General features: G+C 46.4%; 1 protein-coding gene across 2 annotated transcripts in view; it reads right to left on the bottom strand.

The window, feature by feature from the left end:
- Pax3 (paired box 3) overlaps positions 1–16,011 on the bottom strand; it is a 94,154-nt gene extending 78,143 nt beyond the window's left edge. The window contains exons 1-4 of one of the 2 annotated variants that reach the window (XM_050161064.1): positions 15,927–16,011; positions 14,571–14,806; positions 13,214–13,343; positions 11,943–12,077 (exon numbers count right to left, since the gene is read on the bottom strand). In XM_050161064.1, the coding sequence (XP_050017021.1) occupies positions 11,943–12,077; positions 13,214–13,343; positions 14,571–14,806; positions 15,927–16,011 (586 nt within the window). The remainder of the gene's footprint in view (positions 1–11,942; positions 12,078–13,213; positions 13,344–14,570; positions 14,807–15,926) is intronic. The other variant, XM_050161065.1, reaches the window with a different exon arrangement.
- Positions 16,012–16,733: the final 722 nt, after the last annotated feature.

Raw genomic sequence — 16,733 nt, 5'->3', positions numbered from 1 at the left:
GAGGAGGAGGAGGAGGAGAAGGAGGAGGAGAAGGAGAAGGAGAAGGAGAAGGAGAAGGAGAAGGAGAAGGAGAAGGAGAAGGAGAAGAAGAAGAAGAAGAAGAAGAAGAAGAAGAAGAAGAAGAAGAAGAAGAAGAAGAAGAAGAAGAAGAAGAAGAAGAAGAAGAAGAAGAAGCAGCAGCTCTTCCAAAAGGCATCTGCTCAGGGCTATGAATCTAGTCCCCTAGATACTGACTCTACTTGCCATTTCTTTCCCTACAAATAAAAGCACTATGAGGCTACGTTATATATCCAGGGTTCCATTACTCTGTACATAGTAGCCCTGAAACAATTTACAATATATGGTCTAAGTTTCTGCTAAGAATAACCTCGCAGCAACATGAAAACATCAGGATCTTCCTTTGGGGATTAACCACCCCTAGACTTCCCTCCTACCTAGGGAACCAGATACTCTTGCAGGTAAGAATAAGATGCCACACTTTAGAGACCTGATTCAGTCCAAATTATACACGGGGCAGGAGAGGGGGAAAGGCTGCTTTGGGTTGTTCCCAGCTCTCAGCAGCTGCTCTTAACACCAAGCCTGTTTACATCGCCTCACTGACCACTTCGGATCTCACAGGCAAGGCAAAAGAAAAGCTGAAAGGGGATCCAAGAAGTCAGCAGCAACTCTCTCAGCTTACAGAACACGCACCTTCCCATCTGCACTGACACATTGTGTTGTTGAGCATCTCGGGATGGCAACGAGAATGGTCAAGAGACAAGTCTTGCTTTTCTTTTTCAGTTTTTGTTTTCTCCAGCTAAGGCTTTAATATTCAGAAGTCAATTCCTAGCCTCATTTCTCCCACCACCGGATGGCCTGCTTCTAAGGAGTGGTGGCTTGAAATATCTGCTTCATACTCTGTACCTATGAACTCCTATCATTGCTCCCCATCTCTGGGGCTTGGGAGTGGCTTGTCTTTCTGGGATAGTTGGAGCACAGTTCTTTCTGGTTTAGTCCAGACTCTATCTCCCAATTTAGATAAGCTGGGTCTTAGCAACTGTGTTCCCAAGCATCAGATTTAAGGGGAAATAGGCCAAAATGTGTAGCGAGAGGTAAGAGGTAAGGTATGTGGAAAAATATAACCAGTCTTTTGTGCAGTAGAAGGAAATGAATACAAACTCCCTTAAAATGTGCAGCGTTACAAGTCAGCCATTACCGGACGCAGAAACCCCACATGAGCATGGCTCAGAGTCAGAATACAACAGGATATTCTATGACTTACTAGTTCGAACCCACCTTGCGGTACTTGGAAGATAATACCTCTTTTATAGCTTAATGGTTAGAATAAGTTCTTCTAAATTATACAAACTACCCATAATATCGCAAGCACAAAATAAAAGTAAGCAAAAAAAGCTTTTTATTTTTTGCTTACTTTTTCAGCAGGAGACTGTTTTGAATAGGCATGAAATTAAATAAAAATTAAACCAAAAAAGAAATTTTAAGAGCAACCAGTAACTAGATAGGAAAAAAATTGGCTTAGAGTTAGAAGATGTTCCACTTGGAGAAAGAATAGAACATTGGAGAAGATTCTAGAAGGCAGTCACTGTTAATGGAACAACTCTTAGCAGTGATTTCAAAGCTCCCCCTCACAGACTGTGATAGAGGAAAGCGCCCTGTCTGCGTGCCACAGGGTCCCCCCCACAAGGCAAACACGGCCCCCGCCTTTCAATTGCTCAGCTCCTCCACCATTTGCTCTCCATGCAGAACCCAAATTCCAGCAAAGCTCTCAAAAATCACAAATGCCATCCCCTTTATTTTATAAATAAACTCACATCTGTGCCAAATGGTGCTGTTACATTAGAAACATTCTAAATGTAAAATAAACCACCCTCTGCCAATATAGCAGAATACTACGTGGGCTACACGAACAGGGTTGAAAAAGCCTTCTCTGGCAAAGAGGGATTGCTGGGACACAATGTAGAGTTTAAAATGAAAAAACAAACGAGGAACAGAATAGCTGATATAGAAGATTATCATGTCTACAAGAGGTGAAAAGATTGTATACATGCCTACATACATGAGAGATAGGCTGGGCGCATAGGAGTTAATTGCATATTTGTGTATAGTTTCCTAAAAAAAACAAGGTACTGATTGATAACTAGAATACAGGGGAAAAACATGCTACCCTGCTTCCAATCATAGCTTTTCACTTTTGTACAAATCAAGTGTTTTATCCACCCCAAATTTGAAATAAAAGAAAAATTCAAAAACTACAATTAACTGGGAGTCTATGTCATTTGAAGGGTTGACTTGTTGAGCATGTGATCCTCAGTCTGACCACGGAACTGAGCGCTGGCTCACAGAATTTAGAAGTCCCTTCACATCTGAAAGCCTTCAGGGGGCTTGGGGGCATCCAGAAGGAAAGTGGCATGCTCTCCAATAAGTTTTTATCAGTTTACTGGGGCCTGGCAGCCAAGGAGCAGAGACTGCCTGCTGTGCTGCCTAAGCCGCAACAGCTGCATAAACCGGCCATGCCCCAGCTTGACCTATCTCTGAGACAGGTCAGATCTGCGCATGTGGGAATAAGAAAACAAGCATCCAGGCAGCCAGGGCCTGCACTGGCAAGCGGCTCAAGCCAGAGACAGGATCAGGAGTTCTGTGTCCCCAGGGCCTCGGGAGCAAGTACTTGCTTCATTCACAGCGCTTGATGATAAAACAGGACACACAAGGGCACACACACACAGCCTCACCACCACTTTTGGGTGAGGTGGGGTTGAATAGAAGGAAATCAAATTAAAAGGTCATTGTAATTTATCCTCCCGCTTAGGATGGCTACTTTAGGTTTTCTCAACACGTCTAAGCTGCAGTCTTAAGAAGAATCCCGCACACCACAAAGGACGGAGAATGCATGTAATCCCACGTGCAGGACTGCAAGGATATTTAAGGATGGGCGGGCTGAAGAGGGGGCATACTGAGAAATGGTGAGAACTCCACCAAACGAGAGTTCCAGAGTTGCTGGGTCCAAAGTTTGAGATCAGTTTTCACCAAGTAGCATGCTCATCATTGACCGGCAAACTAAACAAACAAACAAAAGTACGCAACAAAAACAGCAAGTTCATCAAGCAGAGAAAACCGAGAGCCTGGGAAGGAAAGGAGTGAAGACACATCCTTTGACATTTGGTGAAAGTTTGAGAATTTTATCATTTTTCTTACCCATGAAATCAGTCAAGTTGGTCTATGAAATAACTGCTTGTGAACTCACATTTCCGACATGAGGGATGTGGAGTGCGGCGTGTGTGTGTGTGTGTGTGTGTGTGTGTGTGTGTGTGTGTGTGTGTGTGAAGGCTGAGTGTGTGTTTGGTCTTCATTGTTGCTGCTAAGCCCTGAATTAAGCTTTTATCTGCCCTTGGGCAGAGCCCATCTGCTAGTCTGTAGGCTGGTCACTTTCTCAGCATGCTCAGCGTTTGTGCCCCCTACTCCACCAGGACTGTGAGTTTTGCTAGGATGGATATAATTTACACACAAGCAGCTTCTCATCTTAGTTTCACAGGAACCCTGGAAACTAGGATTTACCTACTTCATCTTAAAAGTGCCAAAAATGGAGTTCAGGAGGTCACACCTGAACAGTGTGCTTGGTCACCGGTTCAGAGCCTCATGGGTAAGGTAAGCACGGGCTACTTTTACTTTGGGCACTGTGTTCTTTTGGAGCACAAAAACGTGTAGGAAAGTATTAAAGCAGACAGGACAAACACACTCAATGCCCCAACAACCTTCAGCCAGGAAGCTGTCCAGTCCATGCTTCCACTTTCTTTACAATAAAATAAATGACACCAATTAATTTTCTTTAGTTCAAATTAAGCTCAGCTATGAAAATTGAGAGAGATAAACACACTTACCCTTTGGACACAATTTTTCTTAATGATAACAATACACTTAAATATTAAATTCTAGGATACATGTTTAAGACTCCAGGGAGATGCCCCTAATAAGAGAATGCATGCCTGGCATGTTGATCCCTGGGTTCTGTGCCTAGCATCAGAGGAATTACACAAACAAGCTGCATGTTTATTCCAGAACTTTACACTAAGAAATAAGAGGGGGATGGTTTATCTATGTAATTCATTGAAAATATCATAAGAGAAAAATGCTGACTTTCTACTAAAATGCTAGTGTGTGACTGCATCAACATTCACTATAATAACAAAAATAAATGAAGTCAATTCTATGTTCTGATACAAACTGCAAAGTAATTAACTTTCTTTACTTAGCTCTTCTACCCTAATTTGCTTGTGGTGTCTATCTAATGGTATAAGACCAAGCAGATTTAATGTTGCAGCTCTTTCTGGAGCCATACTTCTTGATTTTATTTTTTAAATATCTACATTTAAGTTTCCATAAATTTATACTTTTTAATTTTTACTATGATATTATGAATGGTGCACGCTGAAGATACAGTTGCAAGCCCCCTCCCTCCACCTATGGTCAGTGCTGAAAAGGTTCCCTTGCTCATTGTGAAGCATTTTAATCAACTATTTCTGAATGGAATCTGTTGGGTTGGATCCAGAACAAGAAGAATTGGCCCCAAGAATTGAGAATTGGTGTTAATATGCTAGTATAAACCCAACAAAACTAGACCGCTAAAAGTCCACAGGAAACTTTAGCCAGTAAACTACCGAATATGTTTAAGGACATAGACAGAGAGTAGTTTGGTTTTTGACTGTCATGATTTCTAGCTGCTGCAGAAAAGGCCGTTTGTCAGTGCATAGATGGAGGACATAAAACTTCAGATGACTTACAACAAGTCGCTTTGTCCTGAAGGGGATGTGTGTTCCTTTCTTTTGCTTTACTTACAGCAGAACTGTAAACGCTGGAAAACTATTTTGCTATTTGCCCGGTAAACTAATTTGCCTTCTCAACATTTTCCCTTTTGGGAGAAAAGTGTAACAAATCAAATTCTAAATTTTACGCAGATGCTCCTTATCGCAAATACAATTTCTTCTTTTGTCAAAAGAGAAGTGGCCATTTACATAGCGGGAACAACTGGAAAGCAGGACATCGAAGGTAAGAACTCATAAACCTGTGTGATTGTCTTCGGCCCCATTTTCATGTCTCCCTTCACCAATGCAGTGGTCCTCAACCTGTGGGTCATGACCCTTTCGGGGTGGAACAACCTTTTCACAGGGGTCCCATATCAGGTATCCTGCATATCAGATGTTTACATTATAATTCATAACAGCAGCAAAAATTATGAAGTAGTGACAAAAATAATTTTGTGGTTGGGGGCCATCACCTTATAAAGAGCCACATGAAAGGGTCGTGGCGTTAGGAAGGTTGAGAAGCACTACTGTAGGACATGGGAAAGCCATAGAACAACACCACTTTCAGCTTGGTGTTCATTTGCAGGGAGAACGGCAAAGTCCAAGTTCCCTTTCGCTTTCTCTCTCTTCATGTGACAAATCGCAAAGTTTGCGGCATTTTGAATTTTGCTGCAGGATTTTAAATAAAGCAGAATGTAGGAGAGTTCCTCCTTTGAGGCCACAACTCCCCAGACAGAGGCTATCATTCTTAGCTTAGCAAACTGGCATTGGGACGAAAATCTGGACCAACTTGGAACTGGGATCTACTGTCTCCCTGGCAATGTTTGAGCACACATTCAAGAGGAGAAAGCTGCTTTAACTCTGTATGTGTATAAAAATATATGTACACGTAAAATATGCAAGAAAGGATAAAATAATGCTGTTCCTGACCCAGTTAAGGCATATTCACACATGCAAGCAGACTCTAACTTACAGCCTAATCTATTTTGGGCAGTCACACTATATTGCAATGATTGATTAGCGCTATGTTATACTAGTAAGTATCTGAACATAGATGAATCATCAATGAGCGCATTAATTATGAGTTAATATAAGGGATTATTGCATGAAATTTTTAGAAATACTTATAAGGAAAATACAACCAACAATGACTTAATTCTTGTTTAAGAATGAAAAAGAAAAAGTAAATAATAAAAATATAAACCCTTATAAAATCATTACTTAGAATCAAAATGCACACTGCAAGGGTGCTCGCAAAGTTCCATACAGCGGCACATACATGGTGTACAGGGAACTATCCCAAGCCTGACTCTGGCATAAAGAGGGGAACCTCAGAGTAATTTGCTGGAATTTGGAAATTAAGCACAGAAACGCTCTATTTCCAGAGGAGCCCTTGAAAGATTTTTTTTACCATCATAAAGAAAGGAAAAACCAATACAAATATAGCAATTTCTTAAACAAACAAAAATCTAATAGTTGACCTAAAAATCAACGACTACAGAAGCCATAGTGGGATTCAGGTGTTTTTCCCAGCAGTCACCATGTGGGAACGTACTAAGATCTGCACTGCTACCTCCAACTCTGAGGCCTCAAGGTCAGTTTGCAGGATAACACACCTTTACCATACACCAGGGCCAACTTAATTCCTGATGACCAGTTTGTAAACAAACCCTGATGGCACACATTGTGCACACAAACACATATCTACTCCTCTATGACAGGGATTTAAAAACAAACACCAAATTATGGAAATGCCACCTAGAGAGAGATGTGGCCACTCTGTCTCCGGCTAATTTGACATAAAAATCTGATATCTTTTCCACATAACATTCCAGCCTGGGAGGCAATTATAGTGACAAATTCAGATTTAGAAAATTTGCCATAACAGACCGTTGCCCCCCCAGCCCCCCCCCCCCCCCCGCCCTCAGCCCTCAGCCCTCCTCCACCCCGGTCCAAAGAGAGAACCAACTTGATAAAAATCACTATCTCAGCCTCAGTTTTGAACATAAACTCGCCACAGGATAATTGAAAAAACACCCCATGAGCCTTCTCTCTGAGATGACGACACGGAACTGGTTTCAGTTCCTATTCCTTGAAGGGGAATTTGGTCAGTTCCTCCTTAGAGATTTCAGAGGAAAAGGAGGATTTTTTTTTTCAAGACAGATAAATTGAAATGATCCTGCATTGATCTGTGTGCTTACGAAGCCCTCACAAAAGTAGGTGGCCACCGAGGGGCTGAGCTCCTGGCCTTTTAATGGATGACAATGGTATCAACAACCGGTTACTTAATCAATATTTGGCCAGAGCTGCAGAAAACACTCCTTTCAGATTTTAATTCCTGGTTGTAAAACACCCCGAGAGCAGCCAATGAGATAAGGCACCAAGCTGACTGCTTAATTGCCGCTTAGTGGCTAGCGAGTTATGTGGTCGGTTCTTGTTCTTAATAGTTCCTTAATCTTCATTTACTGGAGCAAATGAATAAGTTACCTGTCATAGGGTCCCACTGAACTGCAACTTTCTGGGTCCCAGGCCAGCAACTCATCCCTGAGCATCTCATTCTGCTGCCCACTTATTTCTGCATAACTTAAACGTTTAATCTCACGATTAGGAACGATTTTTTTTTTTTGGTCCTCAGAATATTCATGGATCTGGAAACCACGCGGGTTTGGTGCAACGGTCCTGTTCACTTGATTGATTTCTGTATATTCCACTTGCCTGAACCAAGGCACACTTTCTGGTTCCGCATCACCGCCTGGGTGGGTTTTATGACTCAGCCCTCGGGACTCTTAAATGACCCTTCAGTAATTATTACACACTGGAAGCCCTACCTCCTGTTCCGATGCTCTCGACAATCACATCAAACCCCAAAATAAACATATGATTTCAAGCATTAATTAGAAAATCTGCATGTTTTCAATAAAGCTACAGAGTAAGCATACAGCAGTTACCCCAGTCAAACAAGAGGAAAAAGAAAGTTCCAAGGGACAGAAACCCCCTCCCCAACCTCTTCATTGTCCTGTCTAGAGAATGTTACTGCAGTGTGGTGGCCCGCTGTCATAGCCATTTTTCTTTTCCTTTAAATGCGACACTTTCCTTGAGTAGACTCGCAAAACTTTAAAATTAATCTCCAAGTCCAAATACGATTGAAGGCAGACTCCTGTCCTGGCGAGTGGACTTGAAAACGGTCAGGAAGCGACCAGTAATAAAAGATCTGGGTCCAGAAATCTGTGATCCTACACCCCGTTATTTTAATATGTGGGACTGCTCAGCCTGTGCTTTCACACCACGTCAAGCCCACACCAGCAATTCCCTTCCTCACCGACACGGAAGAAGCAAACGCCTTTCCTCTTCACAGCGGGACCCCTCCATTTGAAAGAGTTTTCCAAACCATCCACTGCAAACGAAATATCCCAAGAACTTTACCCCCCTCCCCTTTTTTGATCTTTATAGACACACACTTTTAATCTGACGTCATTTGTCATTAATTTTAGAAAAGAGCATGAGCTTATACACAAAAAGGGCCGGGGAAAACTTTTAACACTTGTATTTTCTGAAAATAAAAAAAAAGCGCCTTTTTCTCCGCAAATTGAAGAAATGTGAAGAGAATACAGGCTCTCAGCAATCCTGTCCGAATTCTCTCAGTTTCATCCCTGCAATTGTTGCAAACCTCCCACGCTTATTTGAAATTTTATTTTTAAGGGGGGGGGGAAGTCCGGTGAAAGTGTGTCTCCAGTCCCAATCAAAACATCAATTTGGCAATCTGGCCTCTTTCGCCTTGCGCTCCCGCACGGCCACTTCAAAGACGCGGCAACAAGTCCGTAATTGTAACGTTACATCTAAATATTTAAGCGGAAAGTCTTCCCGTCGCGTGTCCATCTACAGTCCCCGTCTGTCCGGTAATTCCATTACCGCACAAAGCAAAAATGTTGCCCAAAACTCACAAACAGGAAAAGCGTCACCCTGCTGAGAGAAAGGGAGGGGGTTGGGAGGAGGAGGAAGAGGAGTAAGAGGCAGAGGGAGGAGGAAAAGAAGGAGGGGAGGAGGTGGAGAAAGAGAGGATGATGAAGGAGCACTTTCTATCGATTAGTCACCGCTTTTGTGTTAAGGGCTTTCTTTAAAATAAGTAAAAAATGGGGGAGGTTGCAGAAATTTCACTAATGTGAGCCTCAGGCTAGGGAGGGAAAAAAAAGAGGAGAAGAAGGGGGAGGCGGGCTGTGTCTAGATGAAAGTGAGAGGGACATAAAGGAGGCAATTGAGTCGGCTGCAGCCCGGCGAGCTAAGCTGCGGGCCGGCCGGAGCGCGGGGAGGGGCGGCGCGGCGCTTTGGCGCAGGGCGCAGCAGCGGGGGCCCTGGCTATTGTGGCGGCGCCCGCGGGCCCGCTCTGCTGCGCCGGGGGAGGAACAGAGGCGCCCATTGAGTTGCCGCAGCCCGGGGTGCCTGAGTTAGGACTCCGCAGGTCCGGCTGCGCCTGCTTCGTCCGCACTGCTGGCCAGGGACAGGGTGGAAGGTCCCTGGCCTCTCATTGCTCTTCTTTCACCAGTGTGTTGGAGCAGGAAGGATGGTCTCAGCAGGAGTGCAGAGAGCCTAGGGTTCCCTTGGAGCCCAGGGCTGGACGCACCCGCTATATTTGGTGAACAACTCTTGGATTGGACAAGGAAGAAGGAAAATTGGACAAGACAAAAGGGACCGTTTAGGAAAAAAGGACAAGATCTTGGGGGGGGGGGGTGGCTCTGACCTCTGGGTGCCTTTCTCCCCGCATCCAAGCGTCTGTCAAGCAGACCCCCAAGCCAAATTTGTGTCCAGGAAAGTCAGTCTCAGTAGCAGGTACCAGGCCCATCTGGCAAGAGCACACAGCAGTGGTGGGGACTCCCGAAAGTCCCTCCTCCGCCAGCTTTTCCCTCCTCTTTGCCAGGACTCAGAGAGCTTTTTCTCAACATCCATTCTATTTTACAAGTAGGACCGCCGGAGACTTTTGATGGCCAAACAACAGAGCGGAATATTTGAGGTTTCTAGACTTCAAACTGCATCTCCCTCTCTCCTCTTTCTGGGCCCCTTTGCCCTGCAGGGTTCATCCGGAAAGGAAGCTGGAGGCACTGAAGGGACCCAGGCTACGCCTTCCTTGACAACCCCAAATTAAATTAGACTTCAGCCTCTGAGGTGTGTGTGTGTGTGTGTGTGTGTGTGTGTGTGTGTGTGTGTGTGTATTTCAAGGACACAGCCCCCAATGGGGGAACACTCTGATTTTTAAAAATGCTAGCAATTGCCCTTGAATGGCAGCCGGCCCAGTGAGGCGACCCAAAAGACTCGAAACATTTTGTAGGTGAAATGGCCACTTTTTCCACGCTGGAGAGTCCATAAAACTTCCTGGCTCAGCAGCTACTGGCGCTCATTGAATAATTCATCCCTCATTGCAAGCCCATAATGTCTATTCTGGGCCCTTTGTGGGGCTGTTTTCTCTTCTTTTCTCCTTGAATTATAAAAAGGCTGCCTTCCTTTGTTCACACCAAGCTGCTCAGAGCTGGAGCTTTGTCTGGGCCAAGCTAAAGTGTGAGTTTCAATGGACTCTCCAGGCTTTGTCTCCCAAGTTCATCTCCAAGTGTAGATTGTGTAGAGAAGGCCTTCTTTGTAAACGCTGGAAAAGTTGTACAAATGTTTGACCAGCTCATTTGGGACGTTTTGTCTCCTGGGCCTCGGTTGTTGCGGCTGTGAGGGAGCGGCTGCTCTGCCTGGCTGCCACTTCGAGCTCGGAGCAACAAGTAGCAAAGCCATGGGTCCTGGCAAGGCCTCTCCCATAGCTACGCTAAAGTAGAGCCTCTCTTCTAGCCTCTGCTTTAGGAGCCCATTGGGCCTGGGAGAAGTCTGGGTCCTCAGCCCTCTGCCTTCTTTCACCCTAGTACCTCTCTCTCGACTGCAGCTAGGGCTGGAATAAAAACCAGAGGGGACCAGAAATACATTGTCCAGGTTTACACAGACTTCAGAGAAGTCCCTGCTGTAAACACAGAAGTAACCGCATGTCCATCTCCCTGCTCAACTTCCTTCCATTCTGGGTGCCTTTTCTTGATTATATGTGTGCCCTAAAAACATCCTTATATTAGAAGTCGGGCACTTGGTTGCTAACATCTAACTCTAACTCTAAATACCGAGGGTGCCTTTTGTCCTGGTTTGAAGGCAGCTTTCCTGGAAAACCAGAAGTTGGTCCCAACAGCGATCTGTCTGCTTGAGCCATCTTCCAGTTCATCCCAGAAAGCCTTGGTAGAAAACGGTTCTTCCTTTCTGTAAACCTTTATTTTTGAAGATGACTCCAAGCAGGTAATAGAGAAACAGCCTGTAATTCTCGATGCCCCAGAGGGAGATTTTTCTTTTTCTGCTGACAGGCCACAGCCAACATGGAGTGGGTGGTCTGTACCCCTGGGGGACAGAGGGTGACGACACCGGGGGCTCAAGAACACAGATCCCTTTGACCCAGATCCCTACAATGCTATGACTTGGGCACCGTCGGTTGTCAGGCACATACAGGTTATATATCCCTCATCCTACTTGAAAAGAATGAAACTTAGCCGGTTTGTGTACACACATGCACGAACACACACGTGTATGAGGCAGCGGGGGTGGGGCATCTTTAGGCTCCCACTGCCCAGAAGAGTCATATTCTCATTCATTCTCACCCACAGGCACAGTATTTTCCAGAGTGTAAAATCTACTTCAAGCTCGGAAGACTTAATTAACAACCCCCGCATTATCAGCCCATATACGTTATTTTCAGAGAAGCTTAGTTTCCATCTAGAAAGCGTCCACCTGCAACACATTTCCGACTTCTCGGACTCCAAGGAGCTAGAAACAGTGGAGAGCAAAACTCACAATAGCTTAGCGTTAGTATTACTGGAGGTGGCACGTGCTGAGTATGCATGAGGTCCCGGATTCGAGCTCCAGGAAAATAAAATAAAAATTAGAATAGAGAAGATATTTGTTTAATACCAAGTACCTCGCTGGTCTTTCATGTAAATGTCCTTCCCAAGAGCAGTAGCTGTGACCGAGGCCGGAGGTGGGCTCTGAGAAGAGCCAGGGCCGGTTAGCGGTTGCGCAGACCCACAAGTCTTAGAACCAATGCTTGCTAGTCGGTGCGCACGGTCCAGCGGGGCCCCTTACCTCGCTCACTCAGGATGCCTTCGATGCTGTGCTTAGTCTTTTTCTCGCTTTCTTCTGCTTCCTTCCTGTCTAGATCCACCTCCTCCTCTTCTCCTTTTCCAAATTTACTCCTCAGGATCCGGCTGATGGAACTCACTGGGGATAAGAGGAGGAAAGGAGCGTACAAATTTGAGAAACTTAGGGAACGATCCCTAAGGAGAGACCTCAAAGGCCCAGTCCAGGCACTCAACCCGTTTCCTGCTCCTGGGCAGGGACCATCATTGCTGTGTCCTGCCTCTGGTGGCATCCGAGTCCTTTTTCATTCTCTCCGATCTTAAAAAAAAAAACCTCACACTTCCGTGAAGTTTTAATTGCTTAGATTGGAACTGGAAACTAGAAATCTCGCAGCACCTCCAATTTAGAACCTAGAAATGTTACCTCTGTTCCTCTCTGAGAAGAGGTTGGCTGCTTGCCTCTGAACACCCTAAGAGGCTCCTTCCACTAGCTCACCCTTCACCGTGACCCTCCCCACACTGGGTCCCAAAGTCCTGGTAAGAACCAGGGAGGGCCTGCCGCCTGCAGATCAACTTGTTTTCAGGATAGAAAGGGTTTAAATTTCAACTACAGAATATTTCCCTATTGTAAAAATCAAAAGAAAACGCACTCTCTACGATTTATTTTTTCCAGATTCCAGTCTGGTAAACAAATCCATGCTCTGAAATATATCGTTCTTACAGAGGGAAAAAGGGAGTTTCCTTTTAATTAAAAACAAACTCTTCCCGCGCGGAGGGCCAGCGCTGGCCCTTCTCCGCCCCCTCCCACATCCCCCACCTCTCCCAAGCTGCCAGGATGCTGGACCGACTCTGAAACTCCTGGGGAAATCGCGTCTGAACGAATTTTCACCCCCTTTACTGCCCCAGCCAACTCTCCACCTGTGCGGCTTGGATCTCCCTTCAGTGGAGGTTACCAAAACATCGGTTTCTCTTTAGAAGGGAACATCAATACTAATAATCATTTGGCCTGTGCGCCGCGTTTCTGCATTTCCGTCCCAGCCTCCTTAGTAGAAATCCGTTTGCCGGGAAACATCAGGTCGTCCCCCAAGCCGCCACCCTGGGGACCAGCAGTTCACCCAAATGCTCCATAAAACATCAAGAATGTCTGGCTTGTAAATATTTCAGGGCAGTCTCTTAATAGCCAGGATAGATAACTGGGGCGATTTTTATGGCTGGTGTGTCCCATTGGAGTACGAGACTGCCGGTCGCGCCTCCGGGAAAAGTTGATGGACCCAGTACCTGAGGGTACAGTGTTCCGATCACAGACAGCGTCCTTGAGTAATTTGTCTCGAATTTCCCAGCTGAACATGCCCGGGTTTTCTCTTTTGTATTCCTCAATTTTCTTCTCCACATCAGGCGTTGTCACCTGCTTTAAGAGATAGGCGGGTGGTGCGTTGGTACCCAGTATTGTGAGCCCGATGGGGTGCCCCCACCTCAGGGTCTTTTGGATGCCCCTTTATGTAGTCTCTGGGAGTGTCCCTCTGCTTAGCCAAATGACTTTAATTCAGTTTAGATAGAAGCAGACAGGAAATTATCCCATTCGGGGCAGCCTGGAGACCCTCCACCTGCCCAAAGACGCTAGAGCAACCAGATTAAATTAAGAAAAAAAAAGTAAGTTTGGACATAAGGGCTGTACATTCTGATCACCAGAAACTGCAAGGAATCCACACAAAAACGAAACTAAAAGGAGAATGCTGGAAAGAGCCACAGAAAAATCAAATTATGTCAGTTCCGAAGAGGTCAGAGCTGAGCCATGGAAGGAGTAAGGTGAGATTTCAAAGGCCATGTACCTAGGTTGTGTTATTGTTGTTGCTTTTAATTAAACAAACATAGATAACGTGAAAGAATGACTCTTTCAAATAAAACTGTCTCCTTAGATTCTCAGGTTAAGTGAGAAAACGGGGAGAGAGGGGAACTGTGTTTGGTAGTCTTCAGTGTCCGCTTGATTTTTAATCCCCACCTCTGACAACCAGAAAATCATACTGGCTTCTCTGCATAACCCAAAGAGAAGGCAGCACCCCATATAATCTCCTCCCACTCTCTAGCCTGCAGGACTTTATTGCTTATTTAAAAACTAACATAATTTAAGGATCTCACAAAATTACTCTTCAAAAATGGAGTCAAGAGGCTTATTATAAAGAAAACTAATAGTTCTGGCTTCTTGAAAACAATTCGACTGGAGGTTGAAAGGGGGGGTGCGGTCCAAAGCTGGGAAAGAAACTGTTCAAGAACCAAATTGAAATGTTTAGCTTCATTCTAGGATGCTGCCATGAGAGGGGGCTGGGAAGACTGTTGGGGAAAATGAACAATGGGTGGGCTTGCTTTAGGTGTTTATCGAAATAATTTGATAAGGTTTCCAAGGTTCTTAGGCATCAAAAACTAATGTTACCTTCCTTTGCTAAAAATGCTAGCCTTTTTCCAGTATTCAAGGACCACCAGCAGCCATGACAACCGAGTTCTACACACACAAAAACACTTCTTCCTAGATATGAGGTATACCTCTCTTGGAAAGTCCCTAACTCCGAGCTAGCGAGTGCCTCCTCCCCACCCGCTGGACCATGCGCCCTGCCTCCACGAAACTAGGCCCCAGACTCACCTTGGGCTTGCTGCCTCCTATGGCACCAGGACGGATGGAGCCTGTCTCCTGGTACCTGCATAGGATCTTAGAGACACAACCGTGGGACACGCGCAGCTGGCGAGAGATGACGCAAGGCCGAATGCCATGGTGGGCCATCTCCACGATCTTGTGGCGGATGTGGTTGGGCAGAGGCCTGCCGTTGATAAATACTCCTCCGAGCTGGTTGACCCGGCCCTGGCCAAGGGGGGTGGACACTGGAAAGAGAATGCAAAAGACAGAGCCCAGGCTCAAGTCATTTAGAATAGAAAGAAAGCAGCAGAAAGACGAAAGAATCTAACTCTGCTTCCTTCCGGCCAGCCCTCCTATGTCACTCAAACACCAGCTACCAGGCTTTCGACTCCCAGTCCGGGACCCTTATGGTTATGATTGTTTAAATAATTACGCACTGCAGGGGCATATAATCTTTCGGAAATTGAGTAATTGCCGCAAGATAACTTCCTGCAGAAGAAACTGTATTTTCTCTTTTTGGGAGAAAGGGGGTAGTGCAAGTCGGAGAAAGAACCAGGGCTGGTGCCTAGACTGTCTTGCAATAACTGCCACAGAATCCGGCTGGGTCTGGAGCAAGCAGACAGCCGTTAGTGTTTCCGACCCGGGGAGTAGTAGGCAAAGGTGCGGAAAGGAGACTCAGGTGATAGCATGTATCACCTGTTACGCCTCAGAAATGAAACCGGCGGTGAGCCTGGCTGTGGCCACCACAGCCGAGGTTACTGCTCTACGGTCTACTCTGGACCGAGGTCTAAGGGCTGTGCTTTTACGGCCCAAATTGTTTGATAAGGTTCGGGTTTGCAGTAATGCCTGCCTCCCCAAGCAAACCAAAAGGCATTTCTAAACATGTTGGGAAACTTCGAGATGCCTCTTGAGTTTAATGGAATTTAACTAATCAATAATAAAACTCCCAGTTATGACAGCAGGAAAATTCTTGCCGAACTAGCAAGAATTTTTCAAAAGTGGACGCAGTCGGGACACTTTCCTAGCAACTTTGGGCGACCAGACTGAGAATTTGCTTCCGCTGCTGCGAAGCTTGTCCACCTTCCTCACCGCAGCAACTCTAAAACAACAGAGCCAAGTGGAGCAGGCGGGAATAGGTCAGGCAAGTTCCGAAGGTTTGTAGAGAGTGCGAAGCGATCTTTGCCCCTAGAAAGTGAAATGGGGCTTCCTTCCCCTCCACGAGAACCCCTCCCCACTATTGCTTCTTAGGATGAGAAGAGGAAGAGGCTCCCGGGAACGCACGGCTAAAGGCCCGGGAAACCTGGAATGGGGTGCGGCAGCCAATCCCAGGCCCCGGGATCCGGATGGGCTGAGGCCCTAACGTACCTTCCAGCGGGAAGCCGCTGCGTGGGTAATTCTGCCCCGGGCCTGGCCGCATCATCCTGGGCACAGCGCCGGCCAGCGTGGTCATCCTGGGGGCAGCTTCACTCGCAAATTATATCCAGGTGAAGGCGAGACGGAAAAGCGAGCGCAATGAGGCGGGTGACCCTCGGGAACTCTCCAGATCGCGGAGAGCTCCTCCCCAAAAAGAAGACTGGAGAGGAGAGAGAGGCGGGGCGCGGGGAAGGGGGGGCTGCTAGCTCCTAGTCCACCCGCTCTAGAGGAGTCCCTAGAATGAAAGATCCTAATCCCAAGGCGGACAAGTTTGGTGCGAGTCTGGCAGATAGGCCCCTCAACTGGGGCCACTAGCAAGGCTGCTCAAGGCGCCACGAAGATGGGGGCGGAAGGGTGGTAACGAGGCGGGAGCACGGCCCGAGTCTCCTCCCGTCGTGACATCGAGTGCACGGATCCGGACTAGGGAGCATTTATTAGTTCTTTCGCCCAAAGCTTGGTCAGGAGCCCTGAGCTGCGATTGGCCGATGAGGAGACCGTCCCGGGTGGCGAAGACTCGCGCTGATTGGGCGACAGAGGCTACTTTCTCTTCCCATCCCTGACGGTGCCCAGGCCTCCACCGTCCCGGAGTGGGCCCAGCTCTGTGCCCCTTTTCCCCGAGAGAAAAGGGTAGACAGGTTGAAATTGGAAGAGGCAGCCTGGGTGATGAGAGCGGCTGAGGCTGGGGAAGGGCTCGCTGTGTCTGTCGGTCACTCCACGTGTTTGTCCCTCTGATCTCTTCGGTTTTCCATTCCTGTCTGT

Source organism: Alexandromys fortis, unplaced genomic scaffold (assembly GCF_014885135.2).
Source record: "Alexandromys fortis isolate MF-2015 unplaced genomic scaffold, M_Fortis_MF-2015_v1.1 scaffold_98, whole genome shotgun sequence".
In the NCBI taxonomy this organism is placed as follows: domain Eukaryota; kingdom Metazoa; phylum Chordata; class Mammalia; order Rodentia; family Cricetidae; genus Alexandromys; species Alexandromys fortis.
The sequence above is the reverse complement of the archived record's forward strand: the minus strand, read 5'-3'. Positions and strand labels throughout refer to the sequence as shown.